Source organism: Aquila chrysaetos, chromosome 9 (assembly GCF_900496995.4).
Source record: "Aquila chrysaetos chrysaetos chromosome 9, bAquChr1.4, whole genome shotgun sequence".
In the NCBI taxonomy this organism is placed as follows: Eukaryota; Metazoa; Chordata; class Aves; order Accipitriformes; family Accipitridae; genus Aquila; species Aquila chrysaetos.
Window position 1 is genome coordinate 40,693,620 of NC_044012.1, and position 24,701 is coordinate 40,718,320.

The 24,701-nt window shown below is 44.0% G+C and overlaps 2 protein-coding genes across 11 annotated transcripts in view; one reads left to right on the forward strand and one right to left on the reverse strand.

The window, feature by feature from the left end:
- Positions 1-2,369: 2,369 nt before the first annotated feature.
- The window catches only part of C9H12orf43 (chromosome 9 C12orf43 homolog), a 29,901-nt gene continuing 7,569 nt past the window's right edge, over positions 2,370-24,701 (forward strand). For 2 of the 9 annotated variants that reach the window (XM_041125773.1, XM_041125775.1), the window contains exons 1-7: positions 2,492-2,673; positions 3,056-3,101; positions 3,954-4,052; positions 4,726-4,799; positions 5,125-5,215; positions 5,610-6,355; positions 19,934-20,123. In XM_041125773.1, coding sequence (XP_040981707.1) covers positions 2,526-2,673; positions 3,056-3,101; positions 3,954-4,052; positions 4,726-4,799; positions 5,125-5,215; positions 5,610-5,958 — 807 coding nt within the window. In that variant the 5' untranslated portion in view covers positions 2,492-2,525 and the 3' untranslated portion in view covers positions 5,959-6,355; positions 19,934-20,123. Of the gene's footprint in view, positions 2,674-3,055; positions 3,102-3,953; positions 4,053-4,725; positions 4,800-5,124; positions 5,216-5,609; positions 6,356-6,709; positions 7,546-13,093; positions 13,253-19,933; positions 20,124-24,701 lie in introns of those variants that run through there. The other 7 variants (XM_041125779.1, XM_041125777.1, XM_041125776.1 and 4 more) reach the window with 6 other exon arrangements.
- HNF1A (HNF1 homeobox A) lies at positions 8,084-24,411 on the reverse strand. Of its 2 annotated transcripts, XM_030026522.2 has the most exons (10): positions 23,808-24,411; positions 16,578-16,777; positions 15,497-15,683; positions 14,955-15,193; positions 13,995-14,152; positions 12,027-12,228; positions 10,487-10,678; positions 10,087-10,208; positions 9,648-9,789; positions 8,084-9,058 (listed from the first exon to the last, which is right to left on the reverse strand). In XM_030026522.2, the coding sequence occupies exons 1-10, from the start codon at positions 24,140-24,142 to the stop codon at positions 8,931-8,933; spliced, it is 1,905 nt and encodes a 634-aa protein (XP_029882382.1). In that variant the 5' UTR covers positions 24,143-24,411; the 3' UTR covers positions 8,084-8,930. The 2 variants fall into 2 exon arrangements, with proteins under 2 accessions (XP_029882382.1, XP_029882381.1); XM_030026521.2 differs by lacking the exon at positions 8,084-9,058 and having other exon boundaries at positions 9,678-10,208.

Here is a 24,701-nt window from a genome sequence, read left to right on the forward strand (position 1 = left end):
GGTTGATTTTTGGTATTATAATCATGGGAATAAGTAATGCTTGGAACAGTCTTTATTGTTTGGGTGTCATACGATAACTAAAGCAATCTGAAAAGAAATACAGTTACTGCCATAGACAACATAGCCAGGGAATATTTTCACTGCCCAGTGATAATTTTAACGTTTTATTTATGTTTTAAGTCTCAAAAGAATGGAATGATACTATTATACATTTCTATAATGTCTTATTCATAGCACCCCTGTTCCACTTATAGCAAGTGTTTTCTTTTTAAAATAGAAAAGATCCAGAGACAGGCAATGAATGAGATTGGATGAATGGAAAAGATGGTATACAAGCAGAGAATGAAAATGTTAATCTTATTTACAGCTAAGGTTAATAGGAGGGGAACAGAGTTATCTAAAACAGTAGCTCAGCTGGAGAACGTAGATGGGACATTCAGATTTACTCCCATTGGCAAAGGATAATTACTTTGAATGGCACTAAGTGATGCAAGGGAATACTTTCCTTACCGAAGCCAAGAAATCAGCTTTCAAAGAGCTATATATCATGTGCATAATGGGAATAGAAATATAATTTATATTCATGTATATTCGAATGTTGATATGTGTATCATTCTTCAGCATAATTGGTAGCCAGTAATTGCTTAGAGTTAGAAGAACCTTGTGCCCTGGTTGCCAGGTCATTCTCATGGTGTGCATGAGAATAAATCACTTTGATTTATTCGCTTTTTCATGATCTAAGTCACAAGATTGTCAAACATAACGTTGATATTTATGGTACGCACAACCCCCCTCCTAAAATTCTTAATTATGAAAGTCATACATATATCAGGAATCCAAGTCCTTGAACCTCTTATCAGTATTTTTCTCACCAATTCTCCCTGGTTTACTTGTATTTTCAACCCAACGGTATCTTAATTTAGTATTAAATGACATTTGGGAATACTCTTCCTTCCTTGAAATTTCCATGCGAAAGAGTTTCCATCTGTCTGTGGCCTTTTGCCTTCGTTCAGCAAGAGCCATTTCCAAGAACTTCTGTTTTCAATACCACACCAGAAAGGTGGGAGACCATACAGCTATTTCTGGTATGTGACATGCCTTCGTCTGTTTTTTTCTGGATCGTAACTCTGGAAACTGCCATATTTCAAAGAGTAGGCCCATAAGCACACTGAACTTTGCCTGATCTGCTTGAGTAAAACATGCTTTGAAGCAGCTGCCGCTTGACATCTGTGAAGGCAAATAATCGAGCTGAAACACGGTCACAATCTGTTACAGAAATCCCCATGCCTCTAACAGCCAGTTAGAAGGAAATGGCCAGAAGAGTATCGTTAAGCCTAATGAAAGATCCACCAAGGCAAGCTGGGTAAGAGTGCTAAATAGAACATCTCCCGTGCAGTCATCAGGTTTTTTTGAGTTAAAGCTTTAATGCCTTTTTGGAGGTCAATTTGTTATCCTTGGAACTTGTTGTTCCATATTTATGGACAAAGCAAAAGGCACAGGCAGAGGAGATGCATGTTTTCTTTCCCCTGCCAGAGGTGGGGGAATTAGATGCTTTTTGCCTGATACATTTTACACCTCTTAATGAATCTTGTGTGTCTTTTCTCACCTGCTTTTGAAAGATAACTTCCTACAGCAGATGGATCCCATCCCAGCTCACGCTTTCGAGGTGGAAGATTTTTGTGCTGTCTACAACATAAGAATGTCTGACTCCCCACCAAAAACTTCATTTGTCAGTCAGTATTTCTGAAGCAGTGAAATTACCATCTCACAAAATGTGATAAAGTGCTAAGAATTTTATTACAGTCACTCACTCCTTCCACATCCTTATTCTTTAATGGCAAGTATTCTCTCTTTCTCTACAAACACAAAAGCAATACGGACTTTCTGGTTATCATTGGTATGTTTTTCACTCTTACTTTGTGTGAGCTGTTACATCTGAGAAACATTAAGATATTTTCTTCTACGGCACACATGAAAGGAGGCTGTTCAGGAACAGATGGACGCGAAAACAAGCCGTGTTTACTTCCAGCAATTTTCCATCCGTGGGCACCGCTCTTCCCAGTAGCACAAACCAGAAGAACGGGCAGCGGGAAACAGCGGTTGGGCCACCGGGGACCCCTCGCTGCCCTTCTGGGGTTTCTCAGCAGAGGCAGCACCGTCCGCCCTGCTCTCCTTTGGAGGCTGGTACAAACATCCAGCGTAAATATTCCTTTTTCACGGTATCTCACGATTCTGCGTACGATACCCCGTTACTTGCGGTTCCTTCCGTTTATATGCTCGCTCCCAGGCTTTCTTGATTTGGGGAAGACCTGGCCTGCAGCCCCCCCGCTTCTCCTGCGAGCGCAGCCTTCGCTCGGCCTCTTTCACGGAGAAGTGAGGAAACCGCACGTCGGAAAGAGCCGGAGGTGCCCGTGGCGGACATCTTGGCGGAGGCAGCCCTGGTGGACTACAGCCCCCAGCATGCTCCGCGGCCGGCCGGCCGGCCTACAGCGCCCAGCGTGCCCCGCGGCTGTCGCGCCTTCAAGATGGCGGCGCCCAGGGGTGGCTCGGGCCTGGACACGGACACGGACACGGACTCGGACTCGGACAGCAGCGGCGGGGCGGCAGCGCGGTTCCGGGAGGCCGCCTGGGACTGTGTTGCGCAGGCGGCGGTGCCGGTGGAGCCGCGCCGCGGTGAGGATCGGCGGCCGGCTTAGGCTCTGCTCTCCCCTCCCCGCCGGTCTGGGCCGGGCCTCTCCGCAGCTTCTGCCCCGGGGGAGCGGTGGTCAGGCGGGGGCACCTCTCTGCCGCGGTGCCGGTGTCGGAGCCGCTGGCAGGGGGGCTCGGCTCGGCTCGGCCCTGCCGGGGCCAGAGCCCCTTCCCGGGCAGGTTGTCTGCTACAGCCTGGCCGGTGGGAAGTTTCCCTTTCCCTTCGGAACTTTTCCCCCAAAGGTGGGCCTGGATTGTCTTTCAGGCGTGATTCTTAATGCTATAAAATCATAACATGCCAGGAAGTGGATTAAGGAGGTCCTGGTCACAGGTCTTTTAAACTTGCCTTTACTTCTTCCTTTGTCAGGTGGCTTTAAAAAGGATCGGTTACAGCCCGCTCAGCCTAGCCTAAGGTATTTTTGTTTCTAGTTTCGGACTGATGTTCCACTGAAGAAAAAATTAACATATGTTGTATTTGTGCTACTTACAGTTCATGTCTTGTGATAACTTCCTACTGGAAGGGCCTGTTCTGTTTTAGGCATTAGTCCAGCCATCATCTGAAATGATGCTTGAATCTGAAAAAGCTAATAGTTTTTTTAAGTACATTTCTTATTCCTCTAGCAATGGGGGAATATAGAAGTTGAAAACTTATTGCTGCTGTCAGTTTACAGCATTAGTTCCAACTGTCAGAAATCTCCCAAGTCTGCAAGTGTCTCAGGAATGAATTAGTACAGTTACATATAAAAAAATTTCTTTTTCTTCAAAAAACGTTGGAATTGCAAAGGCAAGCACTCGTCAGCTGGAAAGCAACACCTGAATTAGGGGCCTTGCAATGGAGCTGATGCTGTCCTATCTAAGTTTGCAGCATTTCTGTAGGCTCAGTTTCAAAGGTTGTCAGGCAGGCTACTTAATAAAATCCTCTTTCCTGGGACAGGTTTTGCATGAATTGTGGCAACATACAGAGGAACTACATGCAAGGGAAGGGATGTCGTGACATAATTTATTTGCTTTTTTAGGCTATTTCAATGAGAAAAATAATCCAATTACTAATTATGATGGAGATGACTAAATAATGTTTAGCGCCGTCTTGGGAACTGAACTGTTACTACTGAGCTATTTTCCATCTTTCTTAGCAGCCTTCCTTATCAAGTATGAATTGATTACTAGAGGGTAGGGGATTTTACAGTCCCTTATCTCCTGTTTGGGCAAAAGCACCAGATGTTATTGGCCTGGAAAAAGATAATAATTATTCTTCTTTTAAACAGGCGTGAGGTGAACGGTCATGATGAGGATGGAAATGAGCTACAGACGACACCAGAGTTCAGAGCACATGTTGCAAAGAAACTGGGAGCAATGCTAGATGGGTATTGGCAAGCAATACTAAAATAGTTTGTTCTATAGGTCAAGTACACTGATGCTTTTGTGTGCTAAACCCAGGAAATTCAAGATCTGAGTGCAACCTGGATATGGAGAAGTTGTTTCTCTTCTTGTCTTCTTCATTCCTGTATTTAATGCAAACTTCCAATATTCTGTGAACTAACATGGCCCATGTGCTGTGCCCCTCTGGTAAAGACTCCCTGTGCAGCACTGCCTGTCTCCGTTTTCCTCTGTGGTGAATGGGTAGTGGGGAGGAAAAAGTAGAATTTGGGTGCCTTAGCACCTTCATCATTTAAAGGCTGGCATGAGAATCTTTCATGTATTCTTACAACCTAAACCAATACCTGATTCAGGCTTGTGCCGGTAGCATGCCTCTGACTGGGCTGCCACTGTCTTTATTGTGTAAATATGGCCCTGGAGAACTAGAATTCCTGGTGTTTAGAGCTGGCTTTAGAAACACTGCTTTTAAGTCATTCTGGTGGCATGCATTGCGAAGGAGAGAAGGCATGGTCTGCTCTGAAAGCAGAGAAGTGAGACAGCTTCACTAAGAAAAAAATGTAGCTATGTAACATCTCCCTATAGTCTTGTTTTCTAGAAATACCCAAATTTAGCTCATTTTGCACAAACCTGTCTAAGATCTGACTGGGGTTTTCTGTTTAGTCTCATCACTGTCTTGAAGGACTCATCAGGACCTTCACAAACTTCTGTGCAACAGTCTGACTCTGCAGATGATGGTGAGTTCTAGTCACAGCCATTGTGGCTGTGTTGTGACATTGTTAGTTAAATGATGACAAGTGGGATGGATGCTGTCCATTGCCAGTTGTACATCCAACTGAGTAATAAGCATTTGCAACAGAAGAATTTCTGTTGGCATCCGTGAAGGCTGTTCCTTTGAAGCTGTGATCTCTGTGCCCCAAGTCCTCCCAGATAGTCCCAAATAATTGCTGTCGAGCACTATAGCAATACAATAACAGCAGTGAGGCTTCCCAGGGAGATTGCTGTTGATTGCTTTCACCTCTGTTTTATATCATGGCTAAAATTCCCCTTTACATATTTTAGGTTTTCGCCTCTTCTCTTCCTCTGTCCCTGGAGACTGTGGGAAATTGGAGCCTTGCCCTGCAGCAAGGAGGAGACAGCCATCTAGCTCCAGGTGAGGTGGTGTCAGCTGCTTTGCTCCTGAAGTGCTATTGCATCCCACATTTCAGAGGCAGCTGGGACTCTCGCAAGGGAATAGGAAGCTGAAGAGCTTGAGAAGTGTGTATTTATGACTCCTGTATTTGACTAGAGCAGATTTGTTTGTTTGTTTGTTTCTTTTTAGTGTGGGGAACTATAAATGTCTGTGGGAGATGTTCTTTCCCTTCCTAGTGTGTGTAAAGAACACTTTGGCCTTCAAAATAGTTAAATGCTAACTGTAGGTATTGGTGTCTCAGAGCCACTGGGTGTGTATCAGTTGTTATCATCTTGGATTACTCTGCTGTCTGTGCTTTGGGTGAATTCAAGGCCAAAGCGTAACAGAGCTTCCTTTCCTTTTGTTACCTTTCCAGTGACGTGGACAGTGACCAAGAGTGGCAAAGGTACCAGGAGGCTGCTGTGTCAGCCACAGACATTCTGAAGCAAAGTGCTTTTCCTGCTCCGTCCCAGGATTCCAGCCAGGATCAGAGTCAGGGTTATGTAGAGCACAGCCAGAAAAAAAAGAAGAAAAAGAAAATTAGGGGAGAGAACAATATTCAAGAGAAAATAATAGACCCAGCAGAGTGTGACCAGATCTGCAAAGATTTGCCATGGTTGGTGTCTGCAAATGGACAGCATGAGAGACAGGACAGCAATCGTACAGAGAACTCAATGGTGCCAGGAGTTGTGAAGAAGAAAAAGAAGAAGAAAAAAAGAGAATGAAGATTTTGCTCTGCAAATGGCAGGTGATTATGATGGATGAAGGATGCTAAAAAAAAAAACAACCCAAAACTAACAAGAGTTGCTGCAGATGAGGGGAAAATTAATTGGCAAAGGTTCCGTTCTAAAAGCTCAGTGGCCTGAGAGTCTAATTAAGTGACTTCCTATGTTGTTGGCATCCCTTGGGGAAGGGAACATTGTTCTCCTAGCAGAGCGGTTATCTATGCTGCTGCTTATGCAGACCTAGCGTAAAAGGATTAAATACTGTGCACGGACTTGCATCACAGAGGGATATAATCATAGCTGCATCCCTCCTGGTCTGTTTCTTCACACCATGAAACCAAATCTTGTGTCCTGGAGAAAGTATATGATGAATTGAATTTGGTTTACATGGCAACAGGTGATCAACTCCTTTTTCTCTTTGCCTCCTCCTAGATCCCTACTAAGAATAGCTCCAGCCTGTGGGAGACTCATTTATCAAAAGCATACTGTCAGATACCAGGGCCCCCTTATTTTTTTCCTGTGATCACTATAACAATCTGTTGTTGAAACCTGCCATGTTACTAATCCCTCTGTAATCTGCACCTTTCCAGGGCCCCTGCACACAGAGTGTGCAGAGCTTATTTCAGGGTTGTTATAAATAGGTAGTTCTGTTCAAGTTGTGTCTGTTGAAATTTCTTTTCATGTATAGTTTTTTCATTCCATTTGTTGTTATTAAATTCTGCTACACTATTAGACTTACTTAATTTGGCAGGTTTTGTACAACAGTGGCTTTCTTGCTGTATTCAGACGGCTCCCCCAGCAGAGATGAAGATGGCTCTTTAGTTGCTTGGTGATCAACGCTATGAAATTGCTACAGGAAGGACTTAAGCCTAACTTAAAAGTCACTGTGTTTCAGTCCTTATTTTGGTTGCTTATGACTTTTGTCTCCCTGAAATACAGTGGTATTGGTAGCTTTCAGTATGGCTCTTAGTCTATTTATACTTCAATTCCAGTATTTCAGGAAATGACCTGTTATTGGATAAATACTCTTCTTTAGTTTTTAAGATTGTTGGGTTTCAGTAGCTCTAACTTATTGGCCCTATTGAGGAGACCAGAAAGCCAGATTAGAGAAACTGAAATCGTGAACTGTTGCTCTTTGAGCGTAGAAAAACCAGAGATGTTTTCTTTCCTACTGTAAGATCCTTGCTGTTTTTTAATCAAGAAGACACAGTTGGCATCCAAAAATGGAAAAGCTAAGTAGTGAATTGGCTTGTAATCTAACTGAATATGCCAGCAGAAGTTACTTGTCTTATGGGCGGTTAAAACTTGAGTATACTGAAGCTAGCACCCGGGGTTTCAAATGCATAGTGGTCTAAACATTACCTTTTGACTAGTTTTATGATGATTTTTTTATGCTAACTGGAAGTTATATGTATTTGCAACTGATAAACATGGGAGATTAGGAAACAATTATAGGATAGAATTCCTCAGAGAATCTATTTACTGAAATTAGTCTCTTATTGTTGATGGTATCTAGAGGAAGCTCTTATCAATAAAAACTGTAATGGACATCTGCAATTTTGAAATTTCCAGATGTGATAACTGAAAGAGTTCACTGTTGGACTTTTTTTTTTTTTTTTTTTAATTCTCCCTTGTATCTTAACCTTTTAAGAGTCTTGAGCACATTCTAGTCTCAAGGATTTTCATCCATTTCACAGTTGAAAGAATAGCTCTGTTTTGGCTACAAAGACAAAAACATGTTAATTTGGGCTTTTTTAATGTCTGGCTAGTGACATATTAGTGATGTGAACATTGAGAGTAAATAGAGAAGAGAGGAATAATTAGAAGAGGAATTATATAAGTAGATCCTTAGGGCTAAAAACCTTCACTTAGTGCAAGTAAGACTCTTAGACCCCAGGGTAATTATTTGCATATCAAGAACTACAGAATCTAGCCTACAGGGAAGCTAAGAATGAACCGTGTTCTGTACAACGAATCCAAGCTGACATCTTTATAGAGAACAACTGAAAGAACCGCTGCTCTTTGTGGAGCATGGGAACCCCCCAGGTGTTGTGCAGTGTCAGGGACCACTGGGGAATGTCATCCCCTGGCTCATTCAGCAAGACGCACGAGATGAGAATCCACATGGTTAATGCGGAGAACTGGAATCTCCTTGCTGCTGTTAAACTTTAATTTCTGCATTTAAAACAAAGCAGAGCTATATCAAAAATAACCAAGCCATTTCCACTAGGATAGCATGATTTTAGAGCAGGTCATTTTTAACTGAGAATGTTTGGTATTTTTGTAGTTAATTAAAGGATTTGTAGCTTGTAGCCAGTGATCCCCTACTGATAGGCTTGTGCCAAGCCATTCCTGAATCTGTTTCTTGGTGATTTTTTCATTGCAAACTCAGAAACCAGGTTCTCTCGTGCTTGCCTCCAAGATACTATTATTTCTCATATTTCCCATTGGTGCTTCCTTACAGCAAAGGAGGTTAGTGTTTTAAAGATGGTGTCCCTTCTTCGGCAGCTCAGCTTTGCTCTTTCCTGCATGGCTTAATCCAGTGTTGGCAGGTTTGTACAGGCCCAGCTCGATGAAGGCTGAGCAGAATGAAAGTCACATCCACGCCCTGGCATTTTTGCCATATTGCATTCAGTTCCCTATCTTGATGGGATTCCTTCTTGGGCAGCCACAAAAGGATGTCTGGTCATTCTAGGCTGGCTTTTGGGGTTTGGGTTTACTTGGTTTTTTGGGGGGCAGTGAATTTTAGCAGTGCTAGCATCCTCTTTCCATGGCTTCTGTCTTGAGCCTGAGACATCTCTCATGGAGGCAGCTGAGTAAGGGATTTGTACGAGGCAGTAGGGGCTGGAGGTCAGCTGAGCGCAGCAGCCTTTCCTCCCCGTGGAAGGCAGTGGTGACAGTGATGGCAAACACGGCTGGAGTTGCACCTGACAGGTTGGTCATGGCAGTCACCCTTGAGTTAGTTGTCTTTATTACTGAGTGGAGGATGCCATCTGTGTGGAGATGAAGGTCTCGATGACATTGTGAGTGGATGGCAGTAGCTGACTGTGGCTGTTGGCGGAGTCAGAGCTTTGGTACAGCACCAGGCTGCTGGAGGACACTGTCAAAGGCACAGGCAGAAGTTAAGTACAAATTTTCAGTGCAGTCCCCTTATGTGTGCACACACTCGCATCTCCAGCATGACTGAACTCTCCTGGCATAGGGGCATAACTCCTTTTTCTATTTTGTGTGCCATTATATACCTAGCTTAAGTCCACAGCTAGTCTGAAAATGTGGAGGGGGACAACCTCCAGAAGAGTTCAGTTCTGAGGATTCTAGTTGATTGTTAATGTCCTAGTTCTTCTCTTAGAATTGGGAATATCCAACTGGAGTCTCTTCATGAGGGAGTCTTGGGTTTTTCAGCCCTGAAAACTGCCCACAGGACTGGATAATCATGGACACTGATTTTGTCAATATTTTTATTTTCCTCTCTAGATTCTGAAGAAGGGTCCCATTTCCACAGTCTGGCCTTATGTAGACTGTGCTCTGAATCTTTTCCTTGTACCAGCTTTTCAAACCTCCCAAGACACTGGTAGAGCCCTCTGAGAGAATTGTGAGCCCCAGTTACCGTTTTCTAACTGGATTTTACAGTGTTGGCAAGAGAAACTAGGCAATACATGGTTTAAGGTAATAGTGGCTGCTGCTCTTACCAGCAGGGCTTGAGGTGAGGCGAGGGCCTGGCTGAAGGTGCTGGATGGTTGTGTCTTGGTTCTGTAAATGTATCGTTGGTGCCTGTGACACTGGCGTATGCATTCCAGACTCTGTGTGAGTCTCGGAGTCAGAGGTGAATGCCTAGAGAAAAGAAAGTTAACGGTGCCTGGTTTCTACATCCCTTCTAACAGGCATGAGAGGAGAGTGAGCAGGTGCTGTTTCCAAGGAGATTAAATACTCCTTGATGATGCAGTGAAGAGCTTGCTCTAATGCTGCCAGTATTGCAGCTGGTACCAGCAAGGCGAGGAGGTAAGAAAGATCATCCTGCTGCAATGGCATAGACCACACACCCAAAAACTCTTTGACAAGCAAGGAGCTACCTGCAGACCTGTGTAGTTCTAAGGTGAGGGAACAAAGGCATGTGCTAAAGGCTGTTACCTGTTTAGTTGGTGTCAGGTTAGTCAGGGCGCTGAGATTGGCTGTATCTGTTATCACCATGGTTTGTGGTAAGAGGCCTGTATGTGTGTATTGGGCCACTTCAGACTTGGGGCCGTAGAGAGCTGTGCATGAAAGAAAACAAGGTCATGTGGATGCTGGAGCTTTGCATGAGACTAGTTTGGTTGAATTGTTCTCATGCATGTGGATCTGCTGTCTGTCTCCAAAACAGTGGGAGTGGAGGGACAGGGAGATAAATGCAATAGAAAAATAATTTCATAATTAGAGCAACAATAATAGAAGAGGAAAATAGGGTGCTGCAAGCCCAAGGACCCAGCAAATGCTCCAGAACAGTCTTTTTTTGTTTGTTTATTTGCTTGAGCAAATGAGTTCATGTTCTTACCGTGAGGGTTCTGTATCTGGGCCATGGTAGCCATGAAGGGGCTCTGGTTGATGTGACTTTGGACTTGCTGCATGAGGGGCTGCTGGTAGGATGGGTGCAGTTGCTGGGAGAACTGGACGGGCTGCAGGGTAGTGAGGCTACTCCCCATGCTATTTATTACAGGTACGCTCTGGGGCTGAGTTGAGGCCAGGCCTGAAAAACAAGGACTGATGACAGTAGTGTCACACACTATGGGAGGAGTGTGGCTGCTCTGCAATAGCGGCATCTGAAATAGTCATCATGGCAGGCCTGTTGTTGCAGGGTGATTTTTGGATCCTGTTTTTCAGGTGTTCTGTTTGTTATCTGTGATTAAGAATAGATTTTGTGCCTGTGAAAGCAAAGTGGGAGCATGCAAAATGCATCATACAGACAGGTACCGTAAAACCACCTCTGATTTCCAGTGTTTGTTCCTGTGTACATCTTTGTGTACTGGTATAGATCACTTTAGTGATAACCTGATACAGAGTTACACTGGAGAGGCCTTGCTCAGAAGTAAACTCAGAGTGTCATCTCAGTGTCCATTTCATTTTATTCTTTTTTTTAATGAAGCTGTTGGCCACAGAGAGAACTATGCTGTAGCTGTCCAGCCACATGGAATGGAGTTTCAGCTCATTTTGCTTGAGCTGCCAGATTATGGAATTTGGACCACTGAGAAAGAGATAGATGGTTTCCCACGTTACTACCCATTTCCCATGTTACTACCCATTTCCCACAACTGTCCAGACCCTGTTCCTGTAAATCAGCAAGTCTCTCCAGCACTGAGAGATTTCCACTGTGTGGCAATCTCCAATTTTTTTTTTTTTTTTTTTTTCCCCCCCTCCACAGAATTAGAATCCATATCATAATCTTGGGTATAAATGAGCAAATGGAAATTAGTTCACAGCTGTCACCATGGAACAAAATAAGGCTTCTTTCTTCCTGGGGAGAAAGCGTAAGAGGAGAGTATACATTTTATTTTCCTTTATCTAATAAGACGCACTTTGGCAGTAGATTAGTCCTGGAATGAAAAGAAATCTCACGCAAGTCCAGAAAAGCTGTCAAAGTGAAAAATATAAAAAAATAGTAATTACTGCTGTGGATTCCAAAGGCATATGCTGCTCTTTGCAGGAAGTAGAACAGGATGTTGTGTCTTTCAAGCACTATGAACGTGCTTCAATTTTCATAGTTCTAAGGAAGTATTACATTTATATTTGGGGAGATGCAGAGCGGCAAAACAAAACATTGGCATAGGAATAGATTGCAAAAGTTCCTTGCTCTTAAGACTTGTGGTTTTGCATTTAACTTAATTCTAACATGAATAAGGAACACCTGTCCCTTAATTCCATTGGTACTCGCAAGTAGTGCTGCTGAAGATCCATAGTGTTTGTGACAATTCCCCCAGATGCATATCACTGCCAACTTAGTGCTTTTGTCTCTGAAAATGAGGCAGGTAATTCTAACAAATACAGGTAGCTTTTCATCTGAATCCTAATAAGCAGAGTCATTACAGAACACTACTCACCTATCACCAGGGTGGAGGCACCTGTATTGGTGAATGCTGGTGCTAGGGATGAGGTCTCACCAGCTCCAATCGCCATAACGCCCGGCAGTGATGCCATGATAAGGTTCTGAGTTTGCTGGCTCAATGCATGTGGATTTTGCTCTAGGCTGTGCAAGGCAGTCAGGGTGCTGACAGGAGGGAGAGTTCCTCCAGGAGCTGAGACCTGCGTGAAAGGAGGACTGTGAAAATGCCATCTGGAGCAGTTTGAGTATGGAGAGTCCCAAAGCTGTGATAAATGTCCTTCTCCCTCTTCCTGCCTGCTCTGACCCCTTGCTAACTAGAAAGACTTCACATTTGCTTGTCTGCAGTTCCCCTGTGCTCATCAATTAACTAGCAAAGGTCAGCTGTTGAAATACTATGAGTAAATCATTGCTGTTTTAGTTCTTTCACATTTAAGAAATCATAAGGGTTTTACAAACAAGAATGAGATTAGTCCCACTGCATTCTCTATAAGGAAAGTTTATCTTCTGTTTTACAACTGAGGATAGAAGATGATGCTCAGAGAAATTAAGAGGCTCAGGTAGTTTACATAGTAATTTTTTCTGTTCAGCACAGAATCCAATCTTTTCTTGTTCATCTTTTCCTCCGAGAAATGTCTGTAATTTCCCTTTTTCCCAGCAAGTCGCTTTTAGTGGTCAGTGAGTTTTTCAACTGAGATTTTAAAGGAGCTGCTGAAAAGTTTCCTTAGACTTTTTTCTCATACAGTATGTTCTTCAGGCCATACTACCCAGCAGTTCCCTGCTGTTAGAGAGGAAAAGTACCTGTTAGATAGAACAGCACTGTTTGTGCTTGTGTGTCTTGCTGATTCGGTCTGTCCTTGAGTCATTGAGAAATTTAATAACTTGAGTGTTTTCTCAGCCTCTAAAATGAACCACGTAACCTGTGTCTATGCTATAATGGGGTTTTGAGTTTGCAGGGCCCTTTAGAGACCTGTAGTTGAAGTACTGTGGAACAGCAGAAAAGCATTCTAATAATTTGGCTGACAGAGAAAGTTCAATGCTTTATACTTTTTTTTCCCCTCCCCTCAGACAAAAAGCTGTAAGGAATCTTTAGTAAGAGTAAGCACCAAGAGGTTAAACAGTGGGACAAATCACTTTGATATCAATTTTAGAAGACAGCTGTAGAAGATTTTCAGCACCTCATGAGAGACTTTTTTTTCTTCAGGAAGAGACCAGAAAGCCAGCAAAGTGAGTGACTGACGAGATTTAAATCATACTCATTTATAGTGAACTTAACATTGCATCAGGCCAGTATGCACTAATGCAACCTTCTGCCAACTGTTTCCCTGTAAGCAAGGGAACGTGTGCAAACTGAAAATGATCAGTCATGTAGTTCTAGTGCTTCATTGCTAATTATGTGGGAAAAGGTGTAGTCAAATGTCAAAAGGAAATTTGCTTTGAGAAGGCAGATTGCTACAATCTAGATATCCAGTGCATGTCTCCATGGTATGTGCTGCATACAGGCTGTTGGGCTTAATTTTTACAGGTAAGATAGATATAAGTACGGGTCTCTGTTCTGTTAATCCCACTGGTGGCTGATCAACTATCTTGAGATGTGTAGAGTTCAAATGAGAGTTGGAGATGAGATGAGAATCTCACTGGGGAAAGGAGGAGAGAACAGGGTTTCCTGGGAGGAAGGAAATCATGTCATACCTTTTCAGAATAGACTGTTTTGATTGATTGTAAGGAAATGGCTATACTTCTTGTTTTCATGCTCTAATACCCCCCCCCCCCCAGCAGTCTAGAGACCACATGTATCTCAGGACTGCTCATGTTATATGGTCAGTGCAAAGTGGCTATGTAATATCTTTATAAGAAGGTGGTTTTAAGAGTACTCTAGGAAAAACTACTTCTGAATAGTCCATATTGTAACCACAGACAGAGGACCTGACATCCTCCAGTCACCAGAACTTAAGTATACATCACTTACCAGCTTAGTGTCTGTACTCAGTAGGTTCTGGCTGGGCTCCAGTGCGGGGGGAGAAACCTGATGCAGGATGGTTTGGGTGGTCACCATGGAGCTGTTCCCATGGTGGTTGCTGCTGGAGGACTCTGCCTCGCTGGCTGGCTGCTGGTTGTACCTCACTCCTGCATCACAACAGGAGGGAAACTGGCTGTCAAAAATGAGAAACTGAGAAACTTTGGCAAGCACTAAATTCAGTTTCCTTTGCAGGCGCTTGCCTTTAGATGATTGAAGCAGAGACGAGGTGGGTAGTAGGGGAACCAGGAGAACAGGCATTCTCGCCACCCTGCCCTGGCTTTCCTCTGTAACTTGGCGCAACTGCTTCCTCAAATACCGGCTTTAATGTACGGCTGCGTGTGCTGCAGGGAGCAAGCAGGGTTCACTAGAAACCACCCTTCTGGATGTGGGTGTAGAGAGGAGAGAGTCTCAGTGAGATCATCTCTTCCCAGAATGACAGCAATTACCAGCTCTGGCCTATGAAGCTGAAAAAGCTCTGCTCTGAATGACCTTTCCTGATGCCTGAAAAGTCAGTCACAGAGTCTGACGGTGCTGATATGTATTGGAAAGAGTAGGAGGCACACACGTGAGTGAAAGGATACAGAACTGACTTGTGATGGCAGCCAGTGGATGACTCCTTGAAAGGGGATTACTGCCTGCCAGCCATGAGGGAGTGCAGGATGTCAAAGAATAAGCGAGGAGATTTGGCTGAAAGTTTTGTTACTGAACTTTGTCACCCTTGCTATTCTAGCTGCTCTCCTCACTCAGACATGGTCTCTTTGTCACTGATGCTCCTCCCTTGTAGCAAGTCTTCTTTTTCTATCTGTAGATTTGCCTCCTAAAGGGGTGGACTTGGGAGATAGTTTTGGTGACTGAGTTTGCGTAGGTTCACCCATGCCTCTTTCAGATCGCCCTCTGGTTGTTCCTTACCGTGAACTTTGCTGGGTGAGAGAGCAGATGGTGGCTGGAGGGAAGAAGAGTTGTGAGGAGTTAGAGGGGGAGCAGAGGTGGGTTGCGGTCCGCTGAAGGTGTCCATGGCCAGCTTGTGCCGGAAAGCCTCCTCCTTCCTGCGATTGGCAAACCAGTTGTAAACTCTGACCTCTGTCACCAGGTTTGAGCCCAGTCCCTGGGCCTGAGATGGGGAGACACCTCTCTGAATACACTCTGCTCTGTTGGGGGAGAGCACAAGAAGAGCTTTGCTGAGCCGGGCTTAGTCAGAGACACAGAGTAAGTGTGCAGCCTCAAAGCAGCTGTGGTCTGGCACTCTGTGTGGAAGGATCCTGCCAGGTATAGCAAGACACAAGGCATTACTGATCCTTTGTGGACAGCTGTGGCATTTCATTCAAACGTGACTGGTGTCAGTGGTGACATCCACTGCTGTACTGTTAGCCTGCCTCTCATAGGTGCTAGCAAACCCCAAGAACACAGAGCGGCCCTGCTGTGCCCCTCTTCCTCAGACACCCAATCTTTACCTGTTGCACTCTTCCACCAGTGCTTCTCTCTCTTCTTTGCTGGGGTTTTTCTGTCTCTCATAGGCTTGGAACAAGATCTGTTGTGAGGCAGGACCCCATTTAAAGCGGTTTCTTCTTCCCTTCTTGGTGGGCAGGTCATCTCCCATGGGCTCCTCTGTCAGGATACCCTGGCCAGCGTGTGTGAATTCTGCAGGCACAAAGGGGCAAGGGAATTTGCTTTCTGGAAGCATTTGCAATAGTTCTGTCTATCTGGGTGCCAAGCAGGCCCAATGCAGCTTACCCTTGGAGAATATCTCATACAAGACAGAGGGCTGAATCTAAATGGGGTGGAAATTAAGTTCTATAACCTGCTAAAACTGATAAGATGTTCCTAGCAGGACCATATTTACCTGTCCTTTCTCTTGCATGCATTGCATCTCTGCTCCAACCTTGGAGTAGTGAAAGCAAATGCAGCTGAGTTTAGAGTAAGCATGACTGGAGTCCTGCTTTCCAAAACCATCCAAAGGCCAAATGTCTCATTTTACTTGCAACCCACCAATACAAAATTAAGACAGACAGATTCCAGATGGCATCATGAATGTAGAAGTGATTCTGCAGGGATGAGTTCCCAGTGGGTGCCTGTAATGAAGGGCCTTAGAGGGCATAAAGTGATAGCCTGCAGTGGTTTTTCGCAGTGAGTAGAGCAGCGTGCTGCTTTTTGCAGCTAGAGGAACTGTTGCTTTAGCTGAAATTGCAAAAGCATAGTTCTCGGGCAGAAATTCTGTCTCTGTCATCTGTCCGCTATACTGCTTTAGTCTGAGGATGGGTGTAGAACTCTAATTGCAAATGTAGAGTATTTGCTTCTCTTCAGCCAAACGGAGGGTGGGGTGGGTGACTGCAGGCTGCTTCATGAGGGAGTGTTTTTCCATGTACTGTTTGGTTCACCTCACCACTGAATACTGACCTAGACTTCTCTAAGTTTCCTGCTAAAAGTGGCTTCTCCTTCCATTTTTCTTTGATAAAAACAGGGAGTAAGGATTAGCAAGGGAGAGCAGAGACCTTTATGAAATTGAGACAGGAGAACAGTTGTTGCCATACTTACGCTGGGCCACCTCTCGCTGCTTGCGGACATACCAGGTGTAGAGGGCTGCCCTTTTTTGGGTCTTCATGGGAGTGCCCTTGTTGAGATGTTGTGAGAGGTGAGATTGGTTCAGACCAGTAGTGTCCACCACCTCACGCTGAGGGATGTTGTGCTGCTGGAGGTAGGATTTCACCATCTTTGCTACTCGCCAGGGATCCTCTCTGGAAGGAGCAGAAAACACTTCTCAGGAGAGAGAGATCCAACACCTGCACTCAGCAGACCTGGATTCCAAGGCAGTGCACTAGTACCTCCTGAGGTGCACCTTGCATGTAAGTCATCACCATTGTGTTTGGTGAGCCTGGAGTGGTAACTGGCTCCATAAGGGAAGGCTGTTCCTCGGTGTGGTACCTTGTTCATTTTTGACCCTGAATGCAGGGTAAAAACTGCATGGTATTAGAAATGAAGTGCAAAAGATGTAGTACTAGCTTCCTTTAAACTGTTCTCTGTAGGCACTTTGATCTGCCTTTAGAAGGGGACTCTTTGGTTATCAAAGGAATTTCCCAATACATAGCCAGAGTCTTTGCTGTCTGTGCTCATTTGTATGCAAGGTTTTGGGCTGTTCTGTCTAGGCAGTTGTCATCTGTAAATGATAGAAAGTGCTGCCCAGTGACATGAGCAAGGAGTGGCCCTTTCTGCTGGAAAGTAATGTGAATATAAAACATTTTTGCTGCTAGTGAGAAATGGTATGAGGAGGGAAGTGATGTTGCATTTCAGTATTCAGTTGGGTGTTTTATGACTACAGATCTCTTTTTTCAGCGTTGACCTCTCTCTTCCCTTTCCCTACATAACTTTTCTTCTCTAACCCCCTTTCTTTAAGGCATAGGTGCTTTGGGTAGGTGTACTTAATTTTCCAAGACAGATTCGTTGTGCTATTAGGCTGAACCTCGCTCATGCCCTGATTCTGGTCCAGGTTGGGTTGCCTTGCAGTGATTCAGGAAATGAAAACAGGCTTTCATTGTACTGTGACGTAACTGCTATATATGCATATGTGTACACCAAGCCATCCAGGATTATGTTTTTGCACATCTGCTACATGTTAGTCAAACACTGATTCACATCTAGATACACTCAAAGCTTCTAAGCCCCATAAAGAACAATAGGCAAATGACTAATTCCTCCTATTGCAACCCTCCTTTGGAATAACAGTTGAGGGAATAGACCAATTTGAGACCTACTCACAAAACTTGAGAAGCTAATCTGATTTGGGATTTTATAATGAATGCAAATCTCTGTTTTTTAGGATCTCTGATTAGAATATCCATGAAGGTTCCTAAGGAAAATAGAGAAAACATGACTGTGGGTATTGATTTCACCAGAGCTGAAAATCACAGTAAAAATAAAGGTGTGAAACCAGGCAGTCTAGATCCAAACAGTGCAGGAGCCTCTCTACAGAAAAGCCTCTGATTTACTTTTAACAAAGAGCATCCTTCTGTGCTTCCTATGTGAAACGTCTGGTGGAAATGGTTTGCATGCTGTAGAAATGCACTGGTGTCACATCCAACACCAGCATCAAAGGAGCAACAGGGGGAAAAAAGTACCTAGGATTGTGCAGAAACGGTCACAAGAACACACAGGTCTGAGCAACAGGCAACAACTGTACTGTTCATTGCTTTGTTGACTCGGGAGGTTGCAAAGTGATAAAAAGGACAAAGTCCACACCTGTTCTCTCAGTACAAACACCCTTATCTCTGTTCCCCTGCAGCCTCTCTCCCAGTGGCTAGGTAGTCAAGGAGCAAGCTCTGCTGCAGTTAAAGTGTGACACAAACAGTGTCAGTTACAGCTTTCTGAAGAACCTGCTTCCTTAAAATAGGAACATTTGTTTCTCTTTTATGATGGGATGCTTGCTATAGAGGCTTCTATTTTCTAGCTTCTTCCCTTAACCGTCTTTGTCTTTCAAAAGCCTCACACTGGGCTGAATGTACGAAAGCTTTTCTTTCCTCAGTGTGGTGTTTTTCTTTTTTCTTCTCCTGCTGTCCAAACCAAGGACCAATCTCCTCCCTTTGTGATAGTCTATCCAGCACCTGTACCCTGAGTTCATTACACAAGTCCCTATACAAAGGAGAAAAGGATCAGACTTGGAACCTCTGGTCTCTTAGATTTGAGTTCTGGGTCAGATGGGAAAAGGAAGGACTACGTTATCACTGATGGAAACCTCTGTTACTTGTTGATTTCCCTCCTGTGCCCCAATCATGAGTCACTTTTGTCTCCCCTGTTGAGATTGTCACTTTGTGGTAGGAATAAAGCAGGAGGTATCCATGAGTCTCTTCTCACAGTGGTTAAAGCCCTGTGGTTTTTCTGTCTTCTTTTGAGACAAAGCAGGGAGCTTAGTGAGGCAAAACAGTGCAGGGGAATCTTAGTGCAGTATGATTTCATAGGACAGTTGTATGAAATCCTAGCTACTCTGTACATTGTCAAAACACAGGCTGTAATATCAATGCAGCAATTCCTTTTGGCTCAAGGCTACATCACAGAACAAGTGATGGCAGTTGGTCAGCTGAACCCTTGCGTGAACCATTGCCCAAATACATAGTTCCACCTGCAGAGCCTTCACCATTGACTAAGACATCGCAAGTTGAAACGTTCACTCTTTCACTGGCAGTAAGACTGTCATTGACTGTTAGAGGGCAGGATTTCACCCTAAACCTAGTTCTTCTGGTTGTAGTTGCACTCAAATCTCAATTGCTTCAGTGAGTCAGAACTGCGGAAATGGGTCTGCCTTGGTCAAGCTTTCCTTCTCTATTTCCAAGCCTGTTTCCTGCTTTTTAGCTTCCCTTCCTCTCCAGATGCAAACTGTCTCCCCATTCCTCTCTTGTCCTCCAGGGTCTAATCTCTGTCTCCAAATTCTTCTCACACAGTTAGTTCTAATTCCTTCTTCTCAAGTCTTGCTCGCCTGCTCTCAGTTGCTTCTTGCCATCTGAGCATAGCCCCTTTCTCAACCACATCTCAACCACAGGGGCCTGGGTCCCCTCTCCATGCAAGCTTCCCATTTTCTTAGTTCTGAGGTCACTTTTTAAGGGCGTTTTCACCTCCCTTTTGTTACCTGAACAATAAGTAACCCAGGTAGTTAGTTATAAACTCAAAGGGAACAAGAGGCTGGTTGATAATTTATAGCAACATCTCAAATTTAAATGGAAAGTAAATATCAAGTTGTTAGCATTAAAGAAAACCCATACCAGAGAGCTGGAGATGTAACATTCGGGGACCTTCTCCCTCCTTCATTCTTCCTGACTTTTCTCTTTCTTTTTCCTTTGTTTCCCTTCTTTCCCCTCCTCTTCCTCATTCTATCTCTCTCTCCTTTTCTTCTTTCTTGTTCTCAGGCAAGAGAAGCCTTCATTTCCTTCAGGTGGGTTCTGAATTGCTGCTTTGGACCAGACCTTGCTTAAACAGAGGTTCAGAGCTGTGAAGTACTCAGGACCATCTTCTGGCCCTTTCTTCTGGAGCCTGCTAGACAACCCTCACTGATGTCAGTGCACAGCCTGGAGCCGGGCTAGGCAGAGAGCAGGGAAGGTAAGACCATCCCGGCAGGGTTCCTTTCTATTGAACTTGGCCTGGTTTGCCTCATCTCGGCTTATATGTGGAAATGAAAGGGGTGTGGCAGCTTCATCTCCAGATTCCCCAGCTACAGCCATTCTAAGACACTGCTTACATGGGGGAAAAGACTGAACCTTTATCATTATATATCTTTATTTTCTTTTTTCCTCATGGAAAATATACTTTTTTCCCTGCCTCCAGGGGAAATCTGTTGCTTATCTCAATTCCTCTCTTTCTAATGGAATTTCACCCCTTGCCCTACAGGTGAATTGTTGCTATACCTCTCTCCATTTGCTGTACCTGCAGTAGTATGATCTGTTCTTTCCCCCAAGGTAGCCTCTCTTTTTCTTTCTACTCTGGGGAGTATCTGGGAATTACTCCACACAGCTCTGTCTCCCAACTGACTTATTTATTCTTTATCACAGATGCAATTTGTTTTCTGTGTGGAGTGATATGGAAAGTATGTTTTTATTCTAACTGTAAATCTATGGAAGATCAGTGAGACAAGTTAAAGGACAAAATGAAATGATGTTAATTCCTTACTAGAGAAACCTTTGTCTGAACTGCCTTTAGCATTTTTTTCTGTAGGGACAAAATCTAATCAATACTCACAGGTGCACCCAGTCATGTGGGTGTATCTTCTCTACATCCTGTTTTACTCAGCTTTGACTAGTGCTTTCCAAACTGTGGTTTCAACTTTAGTGGTCCTGTGAGGACATACTTGGTCTCTTGGTGCTATCATTTTTTTCCTTTCCAGCTCCTGGAAAGCCTAGCAACAGACACCTTCCTGATTCTACTTATAAGCAATGGCTGCAGTTCCCACAAAGAGTTTCTTGTATCAGTAATAGCTGCCCACAAGTAAATCTCTCTGTTAGAATGTGGTCTACAACATGAGACTAGGAGTTGTTAATAATGCCCAAAGAGGCTTCTGCCTAAAGGCAGAAGTGCCTCCATCTGGTTTCTGGATTTGAAATCCTTGTGTAGATGCTGAAATAGCTTTGCAAGCATTGAAGTTTTACTCGGAATCCCTGGGCATGGAGATTCTTGCCTGCCTGCCCGCCTTTTATCTATTGTTGGGAATAATTTCTATTATATAGACTGTTCTGCCCCATCTTACAATACTTACAATACTATTTTAAGGACATTACCTTTAGGCCTCTATTAGTGGAAAGGTTTGTTCTTAAAAACAAAAGAAATTTATTAGTAGGTAACAAATGCTTACATATTATCAAACCCTGATACTGGTTCAGGTGCTTTGAATACATTCTCAGGCATACAGTTGCTTTTTTTTAATTTTTGACCAGAAATGTGAAACATGTCAATACAGACTTCCTACTATTTTAATTTTACTGTGACTAATTTTGATCTATTCTATTCCTCCATAAGTATACTTGTAATTTTTTGCTGAAACTGAGGCTTCTGGTCCCCTCATACTGTCCTCAACAGCAGAAGTGAATTGCTCTATCCTGTGATACAGGGGACTGATGAAAGAAAACTCTGATGTTTCAGAATAAAGCTTTGCAATTAAGACCCAGTATGAGGCTTAGGAAATCCTTGTTCTTGCCCAATCCTCTTTGCGCTATCTTAGGGTTTTAGGTAGGTCATAGAATCTGTCTGTACCTCAGTTCCCATTTGTAAAATGGGAATGCTACTCAACTGAGTGTCGAGAGAGATATGTGAGACTGTTCATTGGAAAGCATTAGTATCACAGGTTTGCAAGAGAGGTCTAAGACTGTTGTGCTGAGGCTGGTAGTAAGCACAGGAGAGACTGGCAGCAAGCTCCTAGAAAGGCAGGGAGGATCAGAAACCAGAACTCATGCTGAAGTGAGGGTGGCAGGAAGGAATTCCTTCCATCTGTGTGTCTGTTCTTAGATCACAGCGGATGGCACTTCAGCCCTGCTTCACCCATTCATTACAGAAAATGGGGCAAAGCCAGCTGCTCTTCTTCAACTTTCATGGCTTCCTTTGTGGAGAGATACCTGATAAACCATCAGAAGTTAATGATCAAAAAGCTTATCAGGGTCTTTTCATCTATAAATTTATAAGACAAAAGAGAAATAATAAAGCCATTGGATAATTAGTAACTAGCCAGGGCCCGCCCGGTGCCACTGGGCTCAAACTACCCCAAGACCTGTACGCAGACTCAGGAAGATGAGAAGGAGACAAGGATGAGGGGAAGAAAAAGAGTGGAAAGGAGAGAGAGAATTAGCCAAGAAGACAACAAAATGGGAGGAATAGCAGCAGAGACAAAAGTATGGAGAGAAGGGAAATATGTAAAAAGAATGGGAAAGAGATAAAAGGAACAGAGGAGACTAAAATATGTGACAGAGCTGGAAGTGGGGAAGAGATGAGACACAGTACTGGGCCAGAAAAAAGACTGAATTATCGGGAATGTTTTCCCCACCCAGGTAAGAGCTGATCCAGTGAATTTTCCTCTGTTGGGTATTGCAGAGTCATCAACTCCCAATCTGCCAGGGAGCTTCCTTCTCCTAAGTATTTACAGTGAATGCTAACTTTTGTGATGCTGTTTTGCTAGCTCTGTCCTTTTGTGGTGGGATTTGATGTTTGCTTCTTGTTGTTACGTTTTATGTTAATTTCCTTTGCACGTGAAAGGGAGTGATCAGAAAGCCTGAGAAATTCTCTAGATGGATTTTACTTTTAGTGAAGATTTTCAGTGCAGGATGTTGCTGCATCTTTTTGTCTTCTATCAGCTTGTCATTTCAAAATACCCCCAAAACAGATGGGCAAGATTCTGCTTCTGTTGTGATAGATAGGTTGGATGGACCTGATCCTTGCTTGGACAAACCTCTTAAGTTGCCCATGGGAATTGTATCCCAGCAAGAATCCCAAATGGGAATCCTGGTGAATGCTTCTCTGAGTCTGTAATGAGGCTTATTGGTTTGGGGAACTCTTATGTCTTTTGGTTTCAGAAATGCTTGTATGCAAAGGCAAATTTTTGTGGCAGTAAAACCTGTAATTGTTGCTGCATATGTACTTCGTATTTGTGACAGGCAGTGTCACAAGGCTAGAGTGTTCTGCCTAGGTTTTAACCTCTGCATGTATTTGGTGCGTGCTCTTTCTACAAGAAAAATCCCCACTGAAGTCAGGAGAACTTTGCACTCACAAGAATGACAAGAACAAGTTCTCTGGGTTTGTCTTTGACCAATAATCTATACCAAAACCCAGTAAAATTAACAATATTAATCTCCTTAAATATAGCAGGGAAACATTACAACTTCACTTTACCGTACATCCTCAGACAAATGCAGCACCAGTTAAGAGTGACCAGATTTTTATCCCCCCCCGATGACTGAAATTGTGAATCCTATTAAAAATTTAAATCCAACATTCAGTCAGAGAGATGGAAATTATACAGGCCTTGGACTGTTCTGAAGCCTGGCAGTATAAGCACTTCAAGTATGTTATCAGGCTCCATGGTTCCCTTCATGCATTTTATGTGAGATGAAAGGAAAGTTTGAGCATTTATAAAGAATTTGCGGAGTGTTTTGGGGCTGCTAGTCCTGGTATGGCTGAAGCCTGTCTCTGTGCAGCTGGATCAATTGTGAATACCGGGGACACTGAGCGGAATGGGAAAGGAAAGGAGATTTAGAGAGAAGAGTGCAAGAAAGCAGCAAAGAGGAGCAGCAAATCTGTCCTTACTGTAATAGTCTGTCCACCACAGTCTTCTGGTGAGCAGCCTCCTCAGGGCTCAAGTTTTCCAGCTCCTTCATTATTGGAGGGGTAAATTCTTCCCCATCATCAGAGGTTTCATCTTCTGATAACCTGGACTCCCCCATTCCGTTGGGGAGGTTGGGGATGTCGGGACAGGGCTCCCCTTTCTCTGTCTGGAGGGCATTGATAGCGCGCTGACTTTCACTCTGGAGCACGTAGGGTTCCACTTCGCTCAGCGCCTTGATCAGGGTCTCCTTGGTTAGCCCCGACTCCAGCAGCGCTCCCAGCAGCTCCACTTGAAGATGACTCAGCTTTGAGACCATGGTCTTCAGGCTGGTGTCTCTTGGATTTGAATTTCAGGTTATCCTGCTTCCAGCTTCCCTACACCATGTTCCTGAGGTAACACGCCCGACTGTCAGGAGAGTGGGCACAGCACAGCCTCCCGCCTTTACGCCCCCCCCCCAAAAAAACAAAATACAAAATTGAGCCACTTCAGACCCCCCACGACTGTCCTGAGCCAGTGCTGATAAAGGGACCCTTGGCTATCTGTTTACATTGGAGCAATGTAAATTCTCCAAGGTTCATACCTATCTGTGTGCTTAGCAAGTTACTGAACTTTGGACTTCAGCACCGCAGCAGCAGTTCACAAAGTGCAGAGGGAGAGAAAGCAGGGGGAGGGGGAAAGGGAGGGAAGCAGAAGGGAGAAGGAGAGTAAAATGAAGGAATAGGAGGTCTGCAGCATGGAAAAGAAAAGGAAGCTGTGGAAAGAAAACTAGGAAAATGAGGATGAAGTGTGACTTATTTCTGGCCCTGTTAGTTTTATAGAAGGAAGGAGGTGGAGTACCCAAAAGGAAGAGGTGTGTTTGGCTGTGCGTGGTTCAG

Coding starts and splice junctions, on each gene's coding strand:
- HNF1A (XM_030026521.2), bottom strand. CDS start 24,142: ATGGTCTCAAAGCTGAGTCATCTTCAAGTGGAGCTGCTGGGAGCGCTG. Junction 15,684..16,577: donor GCAGCGAGAGGTGGCCCAGC/GTAAGTATGGCA, acceptor TTGTGCCTGCAG/AATTCACACACGCTGGCCAG. Junction 14,153..14,954: donor CTCACCCAGCAAAGTTCACG/GTAAGGAACAAC, acceptor GTTGTGATGCAG/GAGTGAGGTACAACCAGCAG.